At 40.7% G+C, this 22,295-nt stretch overlaps 3 protein-coding genes across 7 annotated transcripts; all 3 read right to left on the bottom strand.

The window, feature by feature from the left end:
- Nucleotides 1-494: 494 nt before the first annotated feature.
- Nucleotides 495-3,935, bottom strand: nat14 (N-acetyltransferase 14 (GCN5-related, putative)). 2 transcript variants are annotated; one of them, XM_081388169.1, is made up of 3 exons: nucleotides 3,783-3,935; nucleotides 3,240-3,325; nucleotides 495-2,555 (listed from the first exon to the last, which is right to left on the bottom strand). In XM_081388169.1, exons 2-3 carry the CDS (start codon nucleotides 3,318-3,320, stop codon nucleotides 1,794-1,796), a joined length of 843 nt encoding a protein of 280 aa, XP_081244295.1. In that variant the 5' UTR covers nucleotides 3,321-3,325; nucleotides 3,783-3,935; the 3' UTR covers nucleotides 495-1,793. The 2 variants fall into 2 exon arrangements, with proteins under 2 accessions (XP_081244295.1, XP_081244296.1); XM_081388170.1 differs by lacking the exon at nucleotides 3,783-3,935 and adding an exon at nucleotides 3,668-3,751 and having other exon boundaries at nucleotides 605-2,555.
- A 430-nt stretch (nucleotides 3,936-4,365) lies between these two features.
- znf628 (zinc finger protein 628) lies at nucleotides 4,366-12,779 on the bottom strand. 4 transcript variants are annotated; one of them, XM_081389389.1, is made up of 8 exons: nucleotides 12,694-12,715; nucleotides 12,265-12,341; nucleotides 10,742-11,286; nucleotides 10,517-10,589; nucleotides 8,953-10,038; nucleotides 8,531-8,873; nucleotides 8,137-8,291; nucleotides 4,372-7,261 (listed from the first exon to the last, which is right to left on the bottom strand). In XM_081389389.1, the coding sequence occupies exons 3-8, from the start codon at nucleotides 11,116-11,118 to the stop codon at nucleotides 5,003-5,005; spliced, it is 4,293 nt and encodes a 1,430-aa protein (XP_081245515.1). In that variant the 5' UTR covers nucleotides 11,119-11,286; nucleotides 12,265-12,341; nucleotides 12,694-12,715; the 3' UTR covers nucleotides 4,372-5,002. The 4 variants fall into 4 exon arrangements, with proteins under 4 accessions (XP_081245517.1, XP_081245515.1, XP_081245516.1 ...); XM_081389390.1 differs by having other exon boundaries at nucleotides 12,265-12,338; XM_081389391.1 differs by lacking the exon at nucleotides 12,265-12,341 and having other exon boundaries at nucleotides 4,366-7,261; nucleotides 12,694-12,779.
- A 2,156-nt stretch (nucleotides 12,780-14,935) lies between these two features.
- il11a (interleukin 11a) lies at nucleotides 14,936-20,590 on the bottom strand. The gene is made up of 5 exons (XM_081387837.1): nucleotides 20,035-20,590; nucleotides 19,256-19,416; nucleotides 16,201-16,293; nucleotides 15,754-15,915; nucleotides 14,936-15,130 (listed from the first exon to the last, which is right to left on the bottom strand). The coding sequence occupies exons 1-5, from the start codon at nucleotides 20,519-20,521 to the stop codon at nucleotides 14,957-14,959; spliced, it is 1,077 nt and encodes a 358-aa protein (XP_081243963.1). The 5' UTR covers nucleotides 20,522-20,590; the 3' UTR covers nucleotides 14,936-14,956.
- Nucleotides 20,591-22,295: the final 1,705 nt, after the last annotated feature.

Raw genomic sequence — 22,295 nt, 5'->3', positions numbered from 1 at the left:
TTTTCATTTAATTGCAGTTAACATTGCATTCAGTTTAAACTAAAGAATATTCTTTTAAACTATTTTATTTCCCTATTAAGTATTCTTTTTAAAGTGTACTTCTTTTTCACAGGGATGTGGTTTTAAAACAACAGTCAAACAGGTTTAAATTAGCAGCTAAAGCCTTAAACGTGACAGTGCAGCTTTCTGTTGCAGGTGAGCATCAAGCCAACCACACAGTGAACTGTATAAACATCCGGTGGTGAATGGCAGCCTTACTTGCTGTGGAGTAGTAGTGTGAGTGGTTAAGGTATAGCTGGTGTTTTAAGCTAACCACACAGCATGAACAGCTCTTAGTTTCAAATACACTCAGCATCACTAAACTGTATCCACCCACACGCATTTAGAGTAGCATGCGGGAATTAACTGTACTTGCAATGTGTTTTGCAGTAAATTTAAAGTAATCGGGCTGGATATGAGATTAGTCAATTTGCAATGAGTTTGTACAATGTGTCAAGGTTTGCGTCTGGTGAAATTTATTAGAGCATTTTCAATGCAGCTAAACCACAGATATTTTGGTATAGAAAGATCGGTGAAGCAGAAAAACAGATAACCATGCCTGGTAGACATTGAAAGGTTTTACACTCTGAGCTTAATTTTATTCATAAAGATTATTCATCAACAGTCAAGGGAAACAAACAAAAAGTTTTCACAAAACTCAAATTCACTTATACAATATAATAAATAAGGAGAATAAATAAGGAAAGCACATGTAAATCACTATCTTTGTCCAGTTGGCTTTAAAAAAAAAAGCCTACAAAAATCCCCTTAAAAGCAATCCATGCTATAAACAACAAGATGACTGATTGTCCTTTCAGCCAGACTGACACCTTCATGGCTCTGGCTTTGAAACCCAGTGATGATTCTGTAATGTTCAACATTACAATTCTCTTAAGCAATAATCTAAATGATTAATATAAAATAACAGCCATCACTAGGTTACTAGTGTCAGTGATTCGCTGGGACGATGTGAAAATGAACAAATCCATTTATACATTTGAAATCTAATAATTTGCAAAGGAATATTCCATGTTCAAGACAAGTAATTGTGACAACTGACAGCACACAATGTTGATTACCACAACAAGGGACAAGTCAAAATATCCTTAAAGTTGCCATTAAATGAAAATCTATTCAACAAATCCTTTTCACTAACAACTAACATGTCCCCAACATTAACAAGTCTTTTTCGATAATCTGTAACACTTGGATGTACGACACAATACAGAAGAAAAGATGTCACTACTTCATGTCCATGACAGCAAAGATCTGGGTTACAGTGAGGCACTTATAATGGAGTAGGCCAATTGTAAAATACTTGGTTAATGGCAAAATACTCACTGTTTCAATAGTATAGTATATACACCATTCATGTTAACATGATTTTAGTGTGGGAAAAAATTGCTTACTAACCTTTTCTGTATAAAGTTATATACAACTTCAACTTCAGGTTGAAGGTCCAATGACTATTCAACTTCATCGACAAGACAACATAACTCCATAAACCATAAAAGACTGTAAAAATGATTAGCCTATTTAAACAACTTCACAGCTCATATTATACACATTTTAACAGAGGAATTAAATTGCTTTTATACAATTATTAGCTTCACATTGTTACCTTTAAATCCTCCAAAGTCAAAATTATTTTTGTGGTCGCATTTAACATTATACCACTGGTTGATTGAGCTTAACTTGTATTGAATCCAGTATATTCCTTTATTTATCTGTAAAGTCTTTAGTTTCAATGACATTTATAGATCCTTAACAAACACTTTAGTTAAAGGGAACCCCAGCCAACCCTTCTCTGGCTCTTCATAATCCTCATCCTCCTCCTCTCCCTCAGTCCCTGCAGTCTCACCCTGCAGACGATAACCCAGCCTCCTGAAGAAAGCTTCTCCCACCCTGGAAGGAAATGGCACGTGGGCGTAGACCCGCCGGATGCCACTCTGCTTTGTTTTGGACTCCAGGCCCTGCACCAGCAATCTGCCCAGTCCCTCTCTGCGGTACCAAGACTGGACCACCAGCCTGCAGATCCTACAAACACCGTCCCGACTCCAACCGTCTCTAGCCACGCATCCCATTATCTCCGCGTCAGAGTCCGCAACCCACACCTCTCCAGCAACCTTTGCCCTCTCCTTCAGCTCATCCTCATCCACCTGCTCTCTCTCGTTTGTCTTCTTCTCTTTGGCTTTTTTACGGCGTCTGGTTTTCTCCTGGTTGGTGATCAGTTTGGCTCGGTTGAAGTAAGGGTTGGGTAGATCTGGCTCGGTGTCTGCGTGGTAACTGCTGCCCACGTAGTCCCAATACGGCCTGCTGGAGCCCAAGATGCCCACCGATCGCGGGATGGTGAGCTTGAGGTAGATGATGAGGATGAAGACGGGAATGACCAACGCCAAGATAAAAGAGTGCAGCACACAGCGGAGGATGGAGGACAGGGTGGCCAGCATGAAGAGAGCAAGCGGACGGGTCAGAAGGTGAAGAATCAGGCGGTTTTCCATTCCCTCACATCCTTCCTGCAAACACAGATAGAATGAGAGGAGAAAAGATGTGAGAATCTCTATTTTTTTGCAGAATCATTTGTCCACTTATCCATTTCATCATATAGCATCAGCAAAACACAAAACATTATTTTTAACCATATTGAAAAAGATATCATGAACACATGTTGTGTTCTTGCTTTAACAAGTCTTGTAAACAACAAAGACTGTTAACAAGTCACTGTTTCAGTCACTTCCAAAATCTATTATTGTGTTTTTCAGTCAGTGATTATTTCATTAAAGCTGAATAAGCAGGTATAGTATCTCAAAAAGAGGCTTTCATTTTTCACAATATATAAAACAATGAAAATGTATTGCTCTCTAATTAACAACAACCAAAACACAACCGTCTAATACTAACGAATTCAAAAGCATTGATAGTGTGCAAATATCCAACAAACGTATTCAATGTTGGCTTGTTTAAATGTACTTCACACTGGTGTAGAGAAATAACACATAAATAACCCCTCAATGGAGTATCTCCTATTCATTTATATCTGTGTAGTTCATATTGCTAAAATGAAGAGATTCTTGTCACTGTAAAGTGCATGTGGCCTAAGATAAAATATAAACTGGGAGAAAGGACAAATGAAAAGAATGAACAGAGAACGGGTGAGGAAAAAAATAACAGCCCATGAGGGATATAATGTTGAATCGCACCTTGATGAGAGCCTTAACAGCTTCAATGTCCTTCTCTTGCATCCTCCGCAGGACTACCTCACCAAGATCCAATCTAACCATCTTACCTGAGAGACATTATCAAAAAATAAATAAATAAAACAGTCATGCCTCATGTTAAACATCAAAATAGGGAAATCTGAATTCACTCTAGATTTTCATTTTATATTTCAGAAAACTCAGCTGCAAGAAACAGGAACATCTCGTAGGAATGCAAATAAAGACAAATTTAAAGTGATAGACTTGTGGTTTATGACTTCCTCATGGGTAATTACATCTTCAACATTTATCGAAAATAATAAAAAATAATAAAAAACAAAAAACTCATGGCATGGCTTGTTTGTCTTTCAGGTTGTGCAACTGGTTCATGAAGCATTTAACAGGTTTAAAGTAGAATGCTGTAACGTTACCGTTAGCTTGCTCCGTCAACCCCGCTGACACTATTAAACCCTTATATGGTAAACGCCGCCTTCTTCATAGCTCAATCTATGGCTATCATATATAGAGCATGCGTGACCTACTTACCTAATATTCAGAGACGCAGGGATTGCTTTAAAAGAAAAGCAATACCCTCCTCTGTAGTCGATGTTACTTGTAGTGTTTGAGGGATTTAAGGATTCAGTGTTGTCTGTCTTCCCGCATGGAATGTAGTTTGAACCAATCCTCATCCGGGAATACGAGCCTGCGCAAACTGCGTAGTGTGGATGCATACACGTAGCGGTTGAACTTTTCGACGCTAAAAGCGCATGCGCACTGTATGGATTTGAGTTGTGGCGTTATAATACTAATAAGGATGATAACAATAATTCGTCACATTTATATTGAGCTTTGTTCAGCACGCTTTACATGGAAGGGGTGTCTCCTCAACCACCACCAATGTGCAGAATCCACCTGGATGATGATGACGGTTTTACACACATGTGCCTGATAAGTTTTTATTGAAAAAAAAAGTAAAAGTTGGCAGCTCACCTCTGTCTGTAAAAGAATAATTTTCAGCCATATCAAAATGGAAAATTAAATGCATTCATTAAATCTAACCAAAAATTTACCTACATATGTAGTAATCTGAATATACTTCTGAGAAATTAGTAAAACAGCAAACACAAATACTGACATTCATACCTATTTTTATTGGTAATTGTCATCTAGTACCAATATTAAGAAACAGAGTAGACATATTTACAAAAGTTCACTTTGTACAGTACCTGTCAACATGACAGCATATCATATTTCATATTAGTTTATAAATTCTCTTTTCAGTGCACCCTGGATGTAGAAGAACACCAGGGATTTTCTTCATTTAGAAACCATTGTTTTTGGTTGGGCTGAATTTGATGATTGTGGTTTGTGAAACAGCTCTCCGTAGGGGCCAGGTGAACAACTGCTATGTGCTTCATCCCCACAAAGTGCAGTTTTGGGGGGACAACAGCTTAAGAAGAAGACACGGTGGTGTTCTAAGGATGTCTATGTATGCAACAAACAATTCTCAAATGATTTATGTAAGATTTAACATAGGTCCTGTGTCAGTCCTACAGCTACAACACTGTCATCAGCTTACTAATCTTTAAAACCATTATTCACAGTTCAAAAAGAAACACTTTAGAATGACAGAACCATTACTTGAAATGAAAACATTTGTATATCTGGTAACACGTGCCACTAGTAGTTTTGCATGTGAAACAGTGTCATGAGGTGTGAATTGTGTTAAAGCAAGTTAAACTATCAGATTTACTCCATACTCAGCCCTAAATTCCAATCAGTCCCATCTCTGATGATATGCTCTCAGCCTCAGCAACTTTTGACTCTTCTGACATTACTTCCTCTTGTACCCCTTGTGGATCATTATTTTGCTTTTCCTCAGTTCCTTCCACTAACCTATGTCCTACATCTGCTGCCTCTATTCCACCCTCTCTCAAACTGCTGGTGCTAACTTCAATTATAACAATACCTTCTCCTCCTTCTAATTGGAAGATTCCCTCCATTTGCCCAGAGTTCGCCCCAACAGCACTTTTAAAACTGCCCCTTGCCCCAGAACCGTTGCCATCACCTTCTATCAGTGCAATCATTTGAACACTGTCCCCTGGACCTGTGCTTCCATCAATTTTTGTTTCATCACCAAGCTCAAACACCACATCCTGCCCTTCCAGAGGCACCAAAGCTTGACCCGGGTGGCAAGAAAGGCTGAGATCCTCACCTGGGCATCCGATGTAGCCTGAGCCTGGTTGAATGTTCTCCTCACCCGGAGACTCTGTTTGGAAATGAAGCACAAATGACTTCTCTACTTCAACATTTCCCTCAGTATTTGCAGTTCCATGCCCCTCACTCTGTCCAGCCCACTCTTGGAGTAAGTTGAGAGAGACCATTTCAGTCTTCTCTTTTCCTGCATCTCCCTCGCATTCTCCCTCTGTCTGAAACCGGAGTACATATGACTTCTCTCTTCCCCCACTATTCCCTCCCTCTTCTCCCTGGCTCTCACCTTCGATCTGTAAGACATAAGACTGCCCTGCATCATTCCCTCCCTCCATCTCCACCTTCACCTCCATCCCATCCCCCTGATCTCCATTCTCCATTTCTTTCTTTAGGCACAGAACAAAGCGCTCCCTTGGAATTTCTTCGACAGCTTTTTCCTCGACTGGAACACTCTCAGTATCACCGCTCAACACAGCGGAACTGTTTGCTAGTGTAGAGTTTTGCGTCATCGACATAATGCTAACTGCAGGGACAGAAGGACTTTCAGGTACTTGGCTATTGCTGACAGGCGACACAGCCAGTGGATTGTTAGAATTAAGCTGCGGGAACTCTGTCTTTACAGAAGCAGCAGAAGTGGCACTGGATATTGTAGTAGATGTGGAAGTAGCAGCTGAAAACATAAATGGTTGCTTGACTGGTGTGGTCTGAACAGTAGGAGGGGATTTTGGGGTAGCAGCTTTAGGCTTCCGTCCACGTCTATTTCCACCTTTCCTGCTACGACCGAGGCTTCCTAAAATGGGACGAGTCATCGTCGATGTGCTTTGAGGCTGGGCAGTGATGAGGGGAGCATTATTATTGGTCAAAATAAATCTCTGCTGTGTCTGAACTGGTTGAAATTGCTGAATTTGAGTTTGGGGTGCCGCCAAAACTTGGGGCATTGCCTGAATGGTCTGCAGCAAGGGGAGGGTCTGTGGTTCTGAAGAGGTGGGAAGAGTGTTTGTACCAGATGCTGTGGGGACCAGGATCAGACTAGGCTGGTTACCATTGTTAGACTGGCACTGAAGTAGCAGAAAATTCTGTGTCTGTGGAGGTGGTGGGGGAGGAGGGGGTGGTGGAGGAGGGGCTTGCTGTGTTGGAGTGGGATTGGAGAGTGGGATTAGTTGCAGCCCTGAAGTTGTCTGGATCATAAAATAATTCTGTGATGTGTTTGGAGGTATGTCAAGATTTGGGGGTGAAAGAATCAACGTGGAATTGCCATCACTAGGAAACAATGAGGTAAGCCCTCCAGGTACATTCAAGTTTACATTTAGCGTTGCTGTCTCTGAAGCCCCTATACCTTTAGCCACCTTTCCTGCTTCCTTTGTATACGCTACTGCACCCCCAGAACTGTGAGTTCTCAAGTGCCTCTGCAGGTAGGAGAGCATGACAAACTCTTTTCCGCAGTGTTGGCACTTGAAGTCCTTGCGCGAGGAGTGTGTGCGTAGGTGCAGCTGCAGATTAGATGAGTGGGTGAAGCTCTTGTGGCACTGGGAGCACTGAAAGGGCCTTTCTCCAGAGTGTGTCCGTTCGTGCTGTTTGAGGTTGGAGGTCTGAGAGAAAGCCTTACCGCACACAGAGCAAGCATGTGGACGTAGGCCAGAATGGAGCTGACTATGGCGACGGAGACAGCTGGTGTTCTTGAAAGACTTTCCACATTCCTGACATACATATGGCCTCTCACCGGTGTGCTGGCGAAGATGGTACTGGTAGTGTGAGCTCCATTTAAAGGTCAGTGGACAGTAGGGGCACTGAAAAGCCCGCACACCTGTGTGGACCTGTATGGGTTAGGAACAATTTTCAAGATGTTTTAATATTTATCTTGGTTTCTAGTTGATTTTGAAAACATAAACCAAATTCAAGAAATACTTCCCCCAAAAATTTAAATTATGTGAATATCTACTGGTCAATTGCCATGCACTTAAATTTAAGTGGAACTTTTAAACTTAAAAACACATAAAAGCACCATAAAAGCATAATAAGTGTATAATAAATTAAGTTTTATGACTCGTTATATAGCTTAAAAGATACAAAACGAAATTGAAGTTAATAGTAAGCTTTCCTTTAGTGAGCTGCTAACTGCTGCAACCAAATCATTGTGTCAGTAAGTTGAACTTGTGAATCGGATCAGCCCATGAATTAACCATTCAGACCTTTTTTTTTAAAACCAGATCAAACGATTGTAATGCAAAAGATACAACTGGTTGACGCCAAGGAGAACTAGTGTGTATGTCAAGGATGTGGATGGTTTTGTATGTTTGTTTTGCTATTCACATTTATTTCTGATATTAATTTCTTATTTAATTTTATTTCTATTACTCACACAAAATTGTGACTATAAAAGACTTGTACTATACTGCACAAATACAGACAACTTTTAGGATACTTTCACGGTGCCTTTGAAACTTGACAGATCCAGTCCCTTTTTATGACATTTATTATGATAAATAATAAATTAATTCTAAATGCACAGTACATCAAAACATTTACATTTGAGTTCCATGCAATTTATTTAAAAATATTTAAATGTAATTAATGTAGCAAATACATCACAGCATTGATTTAATAATGCAAAGTATGAACTTTTTTTTTTTTACATTGCTCTTGCGCAGAAACAAATCAAAACATCAAGTTGAAAAGCAGCTGTGTTTACCCTTTGGTGTATGGAGAGCAGTGAGGACCTTTTGAAGCTCTTGCCACACTCTGTGCATCGATACGGTCTCTCCCCAGTGTGATCTCTCATGTGGTACCTAAGTCCTGATGAACCTTTAAATGACTTCCCACATTCAGAGCAGCGATATGGCCTCTCTATAGGGAATATAAACAGAAATACCATCGTGAGATAAATATCACGTTGTGTGAGATGATGTCTCATGTATCAAATGGGTGTTTTTAATACAAAGATGTAAGGTCTTCATAGATCAAAAGCTTGAGAACAAATAGCATAAATGTATAATAAATGAGAATAAATAAACCTCACAGTTAGAGAAGCCAGATTTTGAATATAAACCAAACAAATGGTTTAACATCCACTGCAGCACCCTTACCGTTATTTGTGGCAGATGTCTTGCTACCGCCACCTCTCCTGCTTCCCTTCCCTGATGCTTTGGCAGATGGCTTCACAGCTCGTCTCTCTCCCTCCTCGGTGACAGCAATTAGACTGACATGGATCTCTCTCTCTCCATCTTCACCATCTCTTTTTAAAGGGGGCAGGGGCAGTGAGAGAGAGGGACAGACAATCTCTACTTCCGCCTCTGCCTCAGCAAGCAGCCTCTGCTCGGGAGTGTGGGAGTGCTGGTGGTTGAGCAGAGAGGAGAGCAGAGGAAAGGAGCGGTCACATGCCGAGCAGTTGAACTGAGAACGCGACTCAGACAGAGCGAGAGGATGGGCCTTGAAAAGAAACAGATAATGAGAAATGGAGGTTGTTTCTTAAAAAGCTCTTCTTTGACAAGAATTTCTTTGGTCTTACCTGAGCCATGTGTCTGGTCAGTCCACTGCTGGTCTTGAAACTCTTCCCACAGTAGGCACATTCTGTTGTAGTTTGTGTAGTTGAGACACTGGTCTCAGTGGACATCTGATTCACAGACGCGGTGAAGGTCTGAAGTAGATCATACTGTGCCTGCCCTGACTCATTTCTAACCGCATCCAGACCAAGTAACTCTGCCCCCTGACCGCTATCTGCAACTGCGGTGGTTTCAACAACCTCTTCAAAGTCTGCCAACAATGGGGTAGCCCCCACCAGTGACACCCCACCTCCCTCCGTGCTATTTTCTGTAACAACCTCTCCACCGCCTGCTGGACCAAGGCTATCTAGGTGTAGAGTCTGATGTGCCTCAAGGTGACTCTGTGTTGAAAATGTCTCATTACAGCTGCCACAGCTAAACAGCAAAACACTGGCACCCGTGTCGGTCTTGCTCATGTGGATATGCTCTGTGCCCGTGACAGCGGAGGAAGTGGGTGTGAGCGTCAGCTGTGGCAGAATGTTCTGATTGGCTGTGCCTGAGGTAGCAGGCGAGGGCGTACAGTGAGACAGGAACACCTGTCCGACTCCTCCCTCCTGTCCACCCACGAGGCCCACCATTTCAGAAATGCTCATCCCAACAGTGTTCAAATCCTCCGTCAGCACCACCTCCATCTCTCGAGTTGCTGACTCTGGACCGGCCCCTCCAGCCTTCCCAGCACCCTTCGCCTTTCCTTCTTCGTGAGAGATGCGATGCAAAGCCAAGTTGGATGAATGCGTGAAGCTGCGTCCACAATCCCCACAGATATAAGGACGTTCTCCCGTGTGTATGCGCATGTGCTGTCGCAGATTAGTGGACTGACTGAAGGCCTTAGTGCAGACGTCACAGACGTAGGGCTTGAAGCCCAGGTGTACATTCTTATGGCGACGCAGGCTGCTGGAGTTCTTGAAGGCTTTGGAGCAGCTGTCACACGGGTACGGACATTCACCAGTGTGCTGGCGGAGGTGATACTGGTAGTGCGAGCTCCATTTGAAGGTTAAAGGGCAGTAGGAGCACTGGAAAGTGCGAAGACCTGTATGCACACTGCGGTGAATCTGGATATATAACCATTGGGATAAGAAATAAATCAAGTTGCTACAATTGTTACATTTGAAGAAAGTCACCTTTAAGACCAAATACATTCATAAATTCTCAGAATGAATGGTTAAAACTACAGTAAGGGTGTACATAATAATCTCCAACTATCAGAGGGCTAGGAATGCTACATAAAACTTAATCATGAAATCAATTATCATTTTCATTTTAAAATAAAATAAAAAACTAAATGTTCAAAAGTTTGGGGTCAGTCATAATTTCTTTGGAGAGAAATTAATACTTTTTTATTTGGCAAAGACACATTTTATTGGTCAAAAGTGACAGTAAAGACTTTTACATTGTAACAGAAAATTCCATTTCAAATAAAAGCTGTTCTTTCTATTCATAATCAGAACCCTGATAAAATGTATCACAGTTTGATTTATCTGGACCATAAAGATATATATGGTGACACTGTTTGAGATTGGAATGGCTCACCTGTAGAAGAGAGGAGCGTTTGAATGCTTTACCACAGTCATCACACTTATAGGGCTTCTCTCCAGAATGAGACCTTAAATAACATACAAACCAACTTTATGAAGAAAAAATTGATGTGAACAGAAATAATAAAACAAAATAAAGTAGTCTGCACAGAATCACATCCTACATCGGGTTTTGTGACCTGGCATGTCAACCCATATCTAGAATCATTTGACCTCTCACCTCTGGTGGTATAGTAGGGCAGATGAGCCCTTGAAGGCCTTAGGGCAAAGGTTACAGCGATATGGCCTCTCGTTGTTATGGCTTCTCTGATGATGTGCCAGTCTGGATGACCACTTAAAACTCTTCCCACAGTCCAAACACTGGAATGGATGCTCTGGGTTTTGAGCCACCGTTGCAACGGGGGGTGATGATGATGTCACCATGTCACCTGTGAGCCCGACTGTTACTGACTCTTTGACCTCTTCTTCTCCCCTCTCTCCATCTTCTTCTCCATCCTCTGTGGAGGGGAGGAGGGAAGGAAAGGGAGAGAGGGAGGAGGATGTTTGAGAAGGTAAGAGTTCGGTTTGGACCACCAGAGTAGCAACAGAGTTGGCCATCAGAAAAAGTTGGGCTGTAGTGAAGGGATCTCAGTTTTGCAGTTTTGCTCTAATTATGGCAGCCATGGCTTGTGTTTGATGGAGTTTGGGCCAGTTTTCTCAGATTTCAGCCAGGGAATCTTTTCTGAAGATGAAAGTCTTCTGTCGTCTTCTCCTTTGTTGATAGAGCTGTACACATTTAAATACATAGAATAGATTTAAGATGTATTATATGGATAACAAAATAAATAGGCATATCAGATCCTCATATTAAAATATGTTCCTCATATGATTTGTTTACGGTATTTTGTCTCTCGGTGGAAACAAATCAAATTAGGCAGATGTCAGCATCAGCTTGAATACCATTTCCTCATCCACAAAAACTATGAATACAACTATTCAAGGTAAAAGTAAATATGACCCAGACTACCCTTAAAATGAGGATAAACATGGTTTGTGCTATGCAGAATGTGTTTTGGACTTTTAATTATGGTCTGCCATGGTCAATGAAATTCAAGAGAAATTTGGAAACACTCAAACTATTAAGACAACCCTATTGGTCATCGGAACACATCGCAGCAAATCATTAAAACAGTTTGTGGTAATATTAATACGCATTAAATTTAAAATTCTATATTTTGTTTTACTTTCACCCAATCATTTTATGACTGAAGCAAAAACAGATGAGAAACTCTGATATATTGTAAATAAAAATATATAATAGAGTCCAAATGTGAGAATACACAAAAAAATCTGGGATTTAAATTCAGTTTGAGCCTGGTAAAAAAAAGTTTTAAAATCGGTCATGATCTGTGGCACTGACCATATGCTTTGTACAGAAGGTCAAGGTTCTTCCATTGAGTGCTAGATGATCTTTGGATCATTCTCAAATCATGCAACAAAACTCTGGGGTGTCCTTAAAGCAAAAACTAAGACTAACCAAATACGAAGATATTCTAAAAATATATGAAACTATGACATTTATGAAACTATTATGCTAGTCATATAATTTGTAATAAAAAATAAAATAATAATAATTAGATTGCCCCATAAATTAGAAAGCCTTTAGACAACAGTGTTATTTTAATAAGAATTATTTTCCAGGAGTAATTCTGATCATCAATGTATCTCATCATCAGTAAACAGACCATCTGAGAATTGACCCACCTTCTCCTTTAAAAATCCTCCTCCTCCTGTTTCACTCCCCCTCCCTCACCCGCTATCTATCTGTGTGTTCCTGCCTTCTTGTCCCATGGAAAAGGGGGAAAAAAACAAAACACAAAATGAAGATAAAAGGATTCAATTGGCCAAAGCGCACTCACCCCTTAGTTTCTATACAAATCAATAGTGGATCGTTTTATTGGCTGTTTGTTGAATTATTTGTGATATCTCGATCCGGCCTTATCGAATCCATTTCAGTCTTGTCTTCGTTCCTCAAGCGTCGCAATATTTATCGGAATAGGTACATTATTCAATGCATGTGTTATTCCCCTGGTCCATTTCTATGAAATGGTCGTTTTTGATGTAATGAAATAAGGCCGAAGTCCGCAGTGTTAGTCCACACAACCTTAACAATAATCTAGAGCACAAACTAACCAGCAGTCGCCCGTCTGTGACCGCCTCTCAGTAAAGTCTTCGGCTATTGGTTAGTTCTCGTCCCCTGTTGGTTTGTCTCATTGGTCAAAAACATACTGTGACGAACTTTTAATTAAGATGTGCGTAAAGCGTCCGCAGTTTTGTTTAAAATTAACAGGAAATAAATCCATTAGGTTATTCTACAAATCTCGCATCCTAAATAAGTCTCAATTCTTGATTATAAACAAAGGAATTTCATGTTATGCACAGGTTTGGCTCTGCGCAAGGATTTGTGGGAAATGTAGTTCAGCCCATACGTCATCGCTTGCTCAGTATGTTCAATATACCGCTAAACCTGCAACAGTAAGAAAATGTGCTTGCCCACTGAAAAGTAATGATTCGTTATTATGTTTTAAAGGTATATTCCCCTTTTTAATTTTAGCATTCATAATTTTAGCCTTCCTTTTTAGGCAATAGACAACAACCACATTTCAAAAATGTAGGCTACATGTAAATTCCTTTATTGTCTCTCTCACAAGGCACACAATTGAACACAGTCAGCCAATTTCTGCATATTTAGTGCACATACATGTAGCAACTTTGAGTCTATGTAGACACAGAAACCGACCTAAACAGAGATGATTGGCGGTGAGTAGTAAAAAAGTACAAAACATGACAGAAGTCTTGCTTCTGAATAGCGAAAATAAATAATTTGAACATAATTGACCATTTTTATATTAATAATAACATAATAATAATATCAATAAATAGTAAATACTGTATCAAAATCCTAAAAAGAGAGAAGGAAAGGGAAAAAATAATGTTAATATTGCAACACATTGATAGAGCACTGGACTTATACGTACAAACAATGTTATACGTAAACACGCATTGTATATACCAGTTTACATTCGGGAACATGTATGTACAGCTTTACAGTACCAAAGTATCACAATACATAGTATTTTAAGGCTTAGGTTGTCTTTTTCTCATGTTGCTTTAAATAAGGTTTATCAAAACATGTTCCTGAATCACAGAACCCAATATAAACCCCAATATGCTGTGCAAAAAATAAAGACAACAACATAAAAGAAAGACAAGCAAAGTTCCGGTCAGTGCTAGTCCTCTCTCCTTCAGCACTGATATACGTTACACTCCCAAAATATTGCTACATCTAGTGGCAGAGAATTGTAACCTAGGTAACAGTGAAGAGAAAATTAAATTGTATAAAAATACAATCAGTTTAATAAGAGACATAAAAAGTTGTCGTACATGTGTGTGTGTGTATGTGTATATCTGTGTGGTACAGTTGAAGCTGAAAGATAAAATAAGAAAGAGTACACTTCTTGACTTGCAAATGAAAGAATGTTGACAATGTTGACGTGTATCAAGAAAACAAATAAATAATATCATCAAATAAATAACTAGTCAATAAATAAATAAATACATAAATAACGAATAGTTCTGAAAAATGAATTGAATAAAAAAGAAAAGGCAAAGGAAGGTTTACGGTTAAATGGAGCGCCAGAAACAGGATGTCGACTGGAGTGCACTGTTATTTTCAGATCGGACTCCTTCAATGATCAGGCTTCAGACTGCGACAGGGATGGACTGGGACTAAAAATAAATGGGCCTGGGACATACAAGGCCCATTACAACCCACCACAGATAATCGCCCACTACAACATCGCACAAAGCATTGGGAGATATTTAAATCTTTCTCACATGATTCAACTTTTGTCCAATATGGTGTCAGATGATTTAATGTGCCCCTTTCTATGACTCAATTTACCCCTATTTTGGGACTGGGACTGGACCTCATTTTTTGAGAGGTCATACTTCTATGGCACTACATTTCAGCTGATAGAAAACATTCTGAAATAAAATTAGGCCTAATCAATTATTGTCTTCCTGGTTCCATATGCAATATTCATTCAATTGTGCATGACTGGAAATGCAGAATTGTGTTAGGCACAGATTCGCTCTCATGCTTATACTTGGTTTGGTAGTGAACAGTAATGGAGGTTTGAATGAGACTGAACAAGGGTAGGTTGTGAATGGGTAGGAGAGAATAAGTTGAAATATTCAACTTCCGTCCTTTCATTATTTTCCCACAAGTCAACCCAGCCCACTGGGAAAAGTCCCCTTGCACCCTATGGCCAGTCCATCCCTGGACTGTAATAATGATCGAGTCCTGGCCTTTTTTGCTGTATTGTAAAGAGACTGTTCACCGCTGAGTTTTTTTTTTTTTGTTTGTTTTTTTGCATGTTAGCGTTGAGGTTCCTCATGCTGGTAATCTAGATTTAAGGGTAAGCAACACTCGTGAGGCCCAGTCACAGAAGAGCCGGAACTGCAGCAGGAGTTCCTGAGAGGACTGAACCACCTCCCAGTGAAAGGCAGGATTTGGTGGAAGTGAGGGAGAGGGAACGGGGATCCGGGGAGCCTCTGCTTTGTTCATCTGAAATGTAAAAAATAATAAAAAGTCACAACCATGAATGCACTGGTGATATTTCCATGTTACTATAAATTATAGTCTCACCAAGGCTGCATTTATTTGATCAAAAATACAGTGTAAACAGCAATATTATGATTTTTTTTTTTTACAAATTAAAATGACAGTTTTCTGTTTTATTATATTTTAAAATATAAATTATTGCTGTGATGGCAAAGCTGAATTTTCAGCATTCAGTCCTCAGTGTCACACGATCCTTCAGAAATCATTCTATGCTGATTTGCTGCTCAAGAAACATTTCTCATTATTATCAATGTTGAAAACAGCTGTGCTGCTTAACATTTTTGTGGAAACCATGGAAAAATCCTTTTTTTCAGGATTCTACGATCAATAGAATGTTCAAAAGAACAGCGTTTATTTTAAAACAAAAATCTTTTGTAACATTATAAATGTTTTTACTGTCCCTTTTGATTAGTTTAATGCATCCTTTTTGAATAAAAGTATACAAACCTTTGATTGAGCATTATACTTTATATTTTTACTACATTTTGTAGGTTTTATAAACAAGAAATAAGCCAAGCTTGTAACAGTTGTATCGTTTGCTGAGAGATGTGCGTCTGAGCACGTACCTGACATTGTAAGGAGTTTATGAGGCTCTTAATTTGGGAGATCATTTCCGTCAACTTTGGTACTGAGCTGTGGTTCTGCTTGCGAGTTATTCTGTTCAGCCACTCAAAATGGCGCCCGAAGGACTTCAAGTCCGCATGGAGCTGAGAAAGAGTAGGCTTGAACTGCAAGAGAGAAAAAGAGAAAGAGCCAAAAAGAACATTAGTAAAAGAATTCAGAACAAAACAACATGATAATGTCATAGCAAACTAACCAAAGAACTACACTGTACAAGCATACAGACAAAGCGCCATCCATAGGGCAGTGCAACTGGTGCGACCCATGCATTAGGGAGTCCCAGGCCCCGCAATTATGAATTGACCAATTGGGACCTCCTTGCTCTGTACTGTTAAAGAGGTAAATAATGAAAATAAAGGGCAGCACGAGGGCCTATTTGTCCTCATACACACCTCCAGAGTGGTGAGGTCACTGACTCTGCTGCTGATCGCTGGAAGAGACTTGAACCTGTGGTGATCAATCTCTGTACCAAACACCGGGTCTTTCTGAAAAGAAAGGAAAAAAGACAGAACGGGCATCAATAAAAAGTTAAAAACTGCATATTGCACACACATTCTGAATGGAAACGTCATGGCACTTTCCTCTAGTCACACCTAAGTTTGAACTCAACAATCAAAACAAAAGAGTAACAGTTGTGCCAGAAATGAAACGACTGGCATCCACTAGCAGAACCACCTCAGAATTACAGGGAACGGCGGTCACCCAGAGTTCCCCGAGCTTTAACTTCTGAACCAAGACAATTCAAGTTCGTGACCTGAAGCCACAGGATGTTTTCTAGAGGAAGAATAACAACATAAGCAATGACTAAGGAGTTTAAAGTGGAATAGACAACACTGGGCAGCAGGGAAACTCCAGGGTCAGGACTAAAAAAAGGTGCCATGACGTATGGGCCGGTCCGTGCCTTGCTGCACTGTCATCACGTGGCACTAGAGGGAGACAGAAACAAACTCAGGTGTTTGTAAGATATCATAAGGGGCAACGAGTGACCCTAACTTGTTCTCGTCCGTGTTTAGACAATGCGTTACAGTATCTGCGGTTCCTAATGTGGCCGCCACGTGAACGAAGCAGAGACTGTTTACAAGTCATCCGAAGGGCTGTTTGTGAGCGCTAATGAGTGCTGATAAAATGACAGGTGTAATGCTCCCTTTGTGTCTTTCAAGCCCCGTCAGAAGAGGAAAACAACATCGCAGACCAACCAGAGGTCAACGTGACGAAAATAATAGCGTGCTCAAGCCAGCTCTCTGTTTGGAATGATGTGTTTTTTCCTTGGTTTGTTGTTGTTTTTGTGCTCCCTCAGCTCTGCGTCCCTCTATTTTCTCTATCTAGGCTCGTAGTATCAGCCAAATGATGACACATCCATCCTTTAGCTCACTGTTCATCTTAGTGGGACTATCATCACACACATGAGCACTTGTTGTGCGTCTCTCATCCAGAGCGCTCTCTGATCTCTTTATCTCCTCGGTCGCATGTCCCCTTCTCCCACCCCACTCTCTCCGTTTGGATCATGACCTCACTCGACTGATTCTTGTGCCCTCCCTCCTCCCGTCTTCCTGAATGCAAATATGGCAATGTGATAAATCGGAGTGATTTTTATCAGGACACTTTGCTGTGGAGACCGAAAGCTAAACAAGCAGCCCCACACCTACACAGACCACAAGTATTTACAACATGCACACTCTCACCGGCACGCACACACGGTCATACAAACATTGCATGTATACACACTCTCACCACCTCACACAAGTAACAGTAACACATTCTGTACATACACGCACACACAGAGTTTTATAGCTTTCTTGTGGGGACTTTCCGTCGACTCCCAATCTATTTTTCTTTCCTAGCCTTGACCCCTGTAAAGTGGAACTCCATGCAAGAAGAAAAGAAACCAAAATAAATGCTTCATGTCATTGAAAAACTAACAAAATGTTTTTCAAAGTGTGTCGGGCCCTTTTGTCACGAGTGGGGTCTTTGATAGAGTTCTCTGCTGTAACATCTGGTGCACATATACAAGGCGGCAGACGCAAAACACCCTTATATACAAGACGCACACACACTCACAACCAGCCATTATTGTGTCTAATTGAAGCAAAGAGCTGGAAGAGGTGGCATGGGATTTTGGATCCACAAGTGATGGATTCAGATCAGGTGATTCTCTGTGCTGAAAGGAAAATCTGTCCTGTTCGAGATGAGTAATCATTTGAGTTACACATACATAATCTCAATGAAAACTGGAACCAAAGACCATGCAGGGTCAAAAGAACAGCAGAAATACTACATCTTAAAGGGGTAGAAATGAAAATAAAAGTTCTGTCATCATTTACTCTCTCTCATGTCGTTCCAAAACAGTATGACTTTCTTTCTTCAGTCTAACACACAGCAACAAGATATTTTGAAGAATGTTTAAACATTCCAATTTTATTTTAGTTTAATTTATATAGGCTACTATCATAGTTTTTAATCAACATTTCGAATGAGCTTTTATTTTTATAGAAAATTTAGTAATTTTGTTGTATTCATTTTTTTTTATATATTTCTAATAGGCTACTTTTTTTTGTTTTTTTTTTGTTTGAGGGTGAATAAATGATGGCAGAATTTTCTTTTCTTTTGTTGAACTATCCCCTTTTAATACAAACCCCAATGATCTGGAATCGAATTCCAACAAATAATCAAGCCTCATCCTACGCCATTAAGCAGTACATCTGTTAACATTTTCATTTACAGTGGAACTACATAGAAGGCAGCACTGTACTTTTCACCTTTCTGTGCCACGTGCTTCACCCATGCTGGTAAACAGGACTTCCAAGTAACCATGGGAACAAGGATATGTTTATGTTTCCGAGGTAGGAAAGGGAGGCCTCGGAGAGGTGAGGGGGGCAATGTGGGTTCAAGACCCTCAAAGTACAGATCTCCATCACATAGAAACCACAAAAACCCAACTAAAGCCCACAGCATTTCGCTCTCAGATGGTCTGAGCGCTGGATACAAGCACAAGGCTCGTTCTGAGCCATGCAGATCGTGTTTATTCCCCATCCCGTATGTTCAGGCTCATTAGGTTGAACGTTTACGAATGTTACATTGCGATCTTTGATGGTGTCTGGGATGTCAGCCCTGCTGCTGGGCCTGAATCCAGGGATCTGTTTTTTTTAAGTCAGATAGAGGCTACAGTAATGAGCCTTATCTGCTCCCACATGGACTCAAAGCTACCGCAATCTGCTATCTCAGCTCTAATATGAGCCAGCTGAATAAAAAGCCGATTGATGGGTGTGTGCGCATGTTTGTGTGTGAGCGAAAGCGCCAGAGATAAGCCAATTCCTGTCCACAAATCTTTTGCAAGGAGCATTATTATAGCCCAGCTGTTCAGAGGCTCGAGATCAAGATCTGATCATCATCAGCATCTCTGAGTACAGTGTGAGCTTCCTCTCCTGGTGTCACAGCAGATCAACTCACCAGTAGGTCCTGAGTCAGCTTCAGAAGGTGTCTGGTCTGATTGGTCAGCTTGTCAAAGTCAGTTTGGATCCTCCTGGGGTGGGCAGGGAAGGCAGATGCTAACAGATGCAGTTGAGCCAACAGCAGCGAGAGGAGCAGCGAAGAGGAGGAGTCACCCAGCACTGCGGAGGAGAGCAAATCATTGATGCACAGCTATAAACAATACTCCAATGTTCGTCCCAGGTGCCCGTGCCACTCTTATAATAGGACCGTGTTTCCACACGTCCATAAAGCATATCAATAATCTCAGCCCAGAGGACACTTCTCTCATCTTTTGGGGAGAATCGCACGTTGCATCACACTTAGAAGAAGAAGCGGTCCGCTGAAGCTGCTGTGCGCCCCGAGCGAGTAACACTTGATCCATTATTACTGTCGACATGATAAATGCTTCTCTAATGAACTAACCGCGAGCGCCTCAAGCCATTATCCTGTCAAACTAACTTAACACATTAACAATAACATCCCGAACAGGTTTCCATTAAAAAGTCCCGCATTTATAAATCACTTTAAAGGCTTGTCAGTTCAATAAATCAGAAGGGATGCTTAGCCTACTAGTTACATAGTTTTATCTTATGCAGCATAAATTAGTTAAACAGAGGGGGTTTTAATAAGAAAAGGCGATTAGATGAGTGAAAGCAACAAGTGTCAATCGCAACAGTGGAAATAGCAAATTAGTGACGGTGATTAAAAAAAAGGGGAAAAAAGGAACAGAGCGAATGTATAAACAATTTGACACTTACATTTCATATTTGTCCAGGTCCTTGTTTTAAAGAGCAGATATGTTGCAAATAAATACGCAGACAAACAAACAAACAAACAAACAAACAAACAAACAAACGTATAAAATGAATAAATAAATGAAGCTCCAGATGTTGTCACGTGCTCCAAAGTTCGTCTCTCTCTCTCTCTCAGTATCCGCGCGAACGGCTCGCGACAGTAGTTTACAGAGGAAGAGCGTGAGGTGAGGAAGAAAATGAATGAATGACAGAAGTGTAGGATTAACGAGAACAAGAAAACAGCACCAAAACCTGACTGTGTCCAGTTCCAATAGTTGTTTAGTTTTAACAAACGCGAGTGAGGATGGAAAGAGACACGGCGAGGGTCAGAGAGGTGTGTGGAGGGAGAGACAGAGAGAGAGAAGGATGCGAGGGTAAGTCTAATTTTTCGCGAAGTGAAATGTTTAGGCTTGTTTAAAACTTCCTTTATAAAGACGGGGGTATGACACATCCTGAGTCACCACTTCATTCATAAAAACACTCTCTCTCACACACACACACACACATTCGCCTTCTCCTCAGAGCGCGCTTCCCGCCCCTCGGCACTGTCTGTCTCCTTTTGCGAATTTTTTAAAGAAAGAAAGAAAAAAAAAGAAGTTTCTGTTGTTTTTTTGTTGTTTTTTTCTCTGGCAATATCATATTCTCTAGGTCTGCCTATCTCTCCTGCTATCTCTCTTCCTCTGCACCATCCCGCTATGCGATCTATGGCAATCAAATCGTCCATCTCTTTATCTTTTCATCTGCAGATCTCTTCCCCTCTCTCCCTTTATCACTGCAAAAGTTTAAAAAGCCCATTGTTTCATTTTATATCAGTCAATCTGAGTTTGATAACTCTCCCGTTCTGTCTTTCTCTCAGCCCCGTTATATTAGGAATAAATAAATAGGCTGCATTATTTGCATAATGTAATGTATAGGGGGACGCTGCATTGCGCATATTTACCACATACACACCTATTCAAACTTCGCTCCTGAGACAGCAGTCTGTTATTTCCACCCTTTTCGTTCACTGACGCTCCCTCTTATTTCTCTCCAGGGTAAAGGAAAGAGTGAGAGAAGGAATAAAAGAGAAAGGTGTTGCATAGTAAGGCCTGTAAGTGTTGCATAGTAACAGTTAGGGAATTTGCAGAACATTAGCACTAACCCTTCAAGAGCGAAAAAGAGAGCCAAGCAAAGTTAGAGAGAGAGGGAGAGGGGGAAGGTTAATTTAGCATATACAGAAACCAGTGCACGGCACTGGAAACACAGAGTCACATGCAATAAAGCATAGCACAGTGTTGCAACAGAAGCAGAGAGGAGTTTCCAGACAGAGAGAAAGTATGGCTGAGGGGTTAATCCAACCTTACATACACATGCGGCATTAATAGCTGACCTTTCCATATTCACGAAAGTGAAGAAAAACTCGCTCAGGGGTGTAGGAACGACTCGAAATGTGTGAGAGGGGGGACATGTTAAGGTATGGGAATGATTATCTGACAAAAAGTGGGGGAACACTGGAGCTATGGCACAGTGCAGGCACTGGGGTTTAAATCCGGTCTGCATCCTAATCCCATTCAAAGTCCTCCATTTTCTTGGCACTTCTGATGGGTCATAGGTCAAATAAATGACAAATAAGAGTGTCCACAATAAAGAAAATTAAAATCTTTTTAAACAGATTTCAAGCTACATTAGAATTAAAAATGTACATTTTATATTCATGTTGGTTTCATATAGAAAATTTGTATACAATTTTTCATGAAGCTTACATTTAATGACAGTGTTTAATGAAACGTCACCCCCAGTTTTGATGGTTGCAGCATCCTCACTCACACTTATGCATACATAAAGCCTTGTTCACACACAAGCATTCATTTTCCCACTTTCTCATACACTCTCTCACACACACACACATACACACACACACACACACGCACAGGGTGTGTGGAGGTAATGTGGTTGCAGGGTCACATTCTGGTTTTGTTGGGTCAGCCGTAAAGAAAAAAGGGAGGAGAGAGAAAGAGATGGAAGGAAGGGAAATGGATGAGTGTGCAGGAGCGATGGAGGGATGGAGGGAGATATTGACACACTCGCTCTTTTAATTTCCCACATCAAAGGGCCGTTTGAAGACACAGCTGGGAAAAGAATAAAAGAAAGAGTGAAGTTAGTCACTCACCGACTCTCTCTGCCTGCATGCCCTGATGGGGGTCTCTTGGGTGGTTGTTGGTGAGTCTGTTTAAGTCCCTAATCCA

The sequence above is a fragment of the Scardinius erythrophthalmus genome (genome assembly GCF_964197995.2).
Source record: "Scardinius erythrophthalmus genome assembly, chromosome: 16".
Classification (NCBI taxonomy): domain Eukaryota; kingdom Metazoa; phylum Chordata; class Actinopteri; order Cypriniformes; family Leuciscidae; genus Scardinius; species Scardinius erythrophthalmus.
This window is presented reverse-complemented; position numbering and strand designations above follow the sequence as displayed.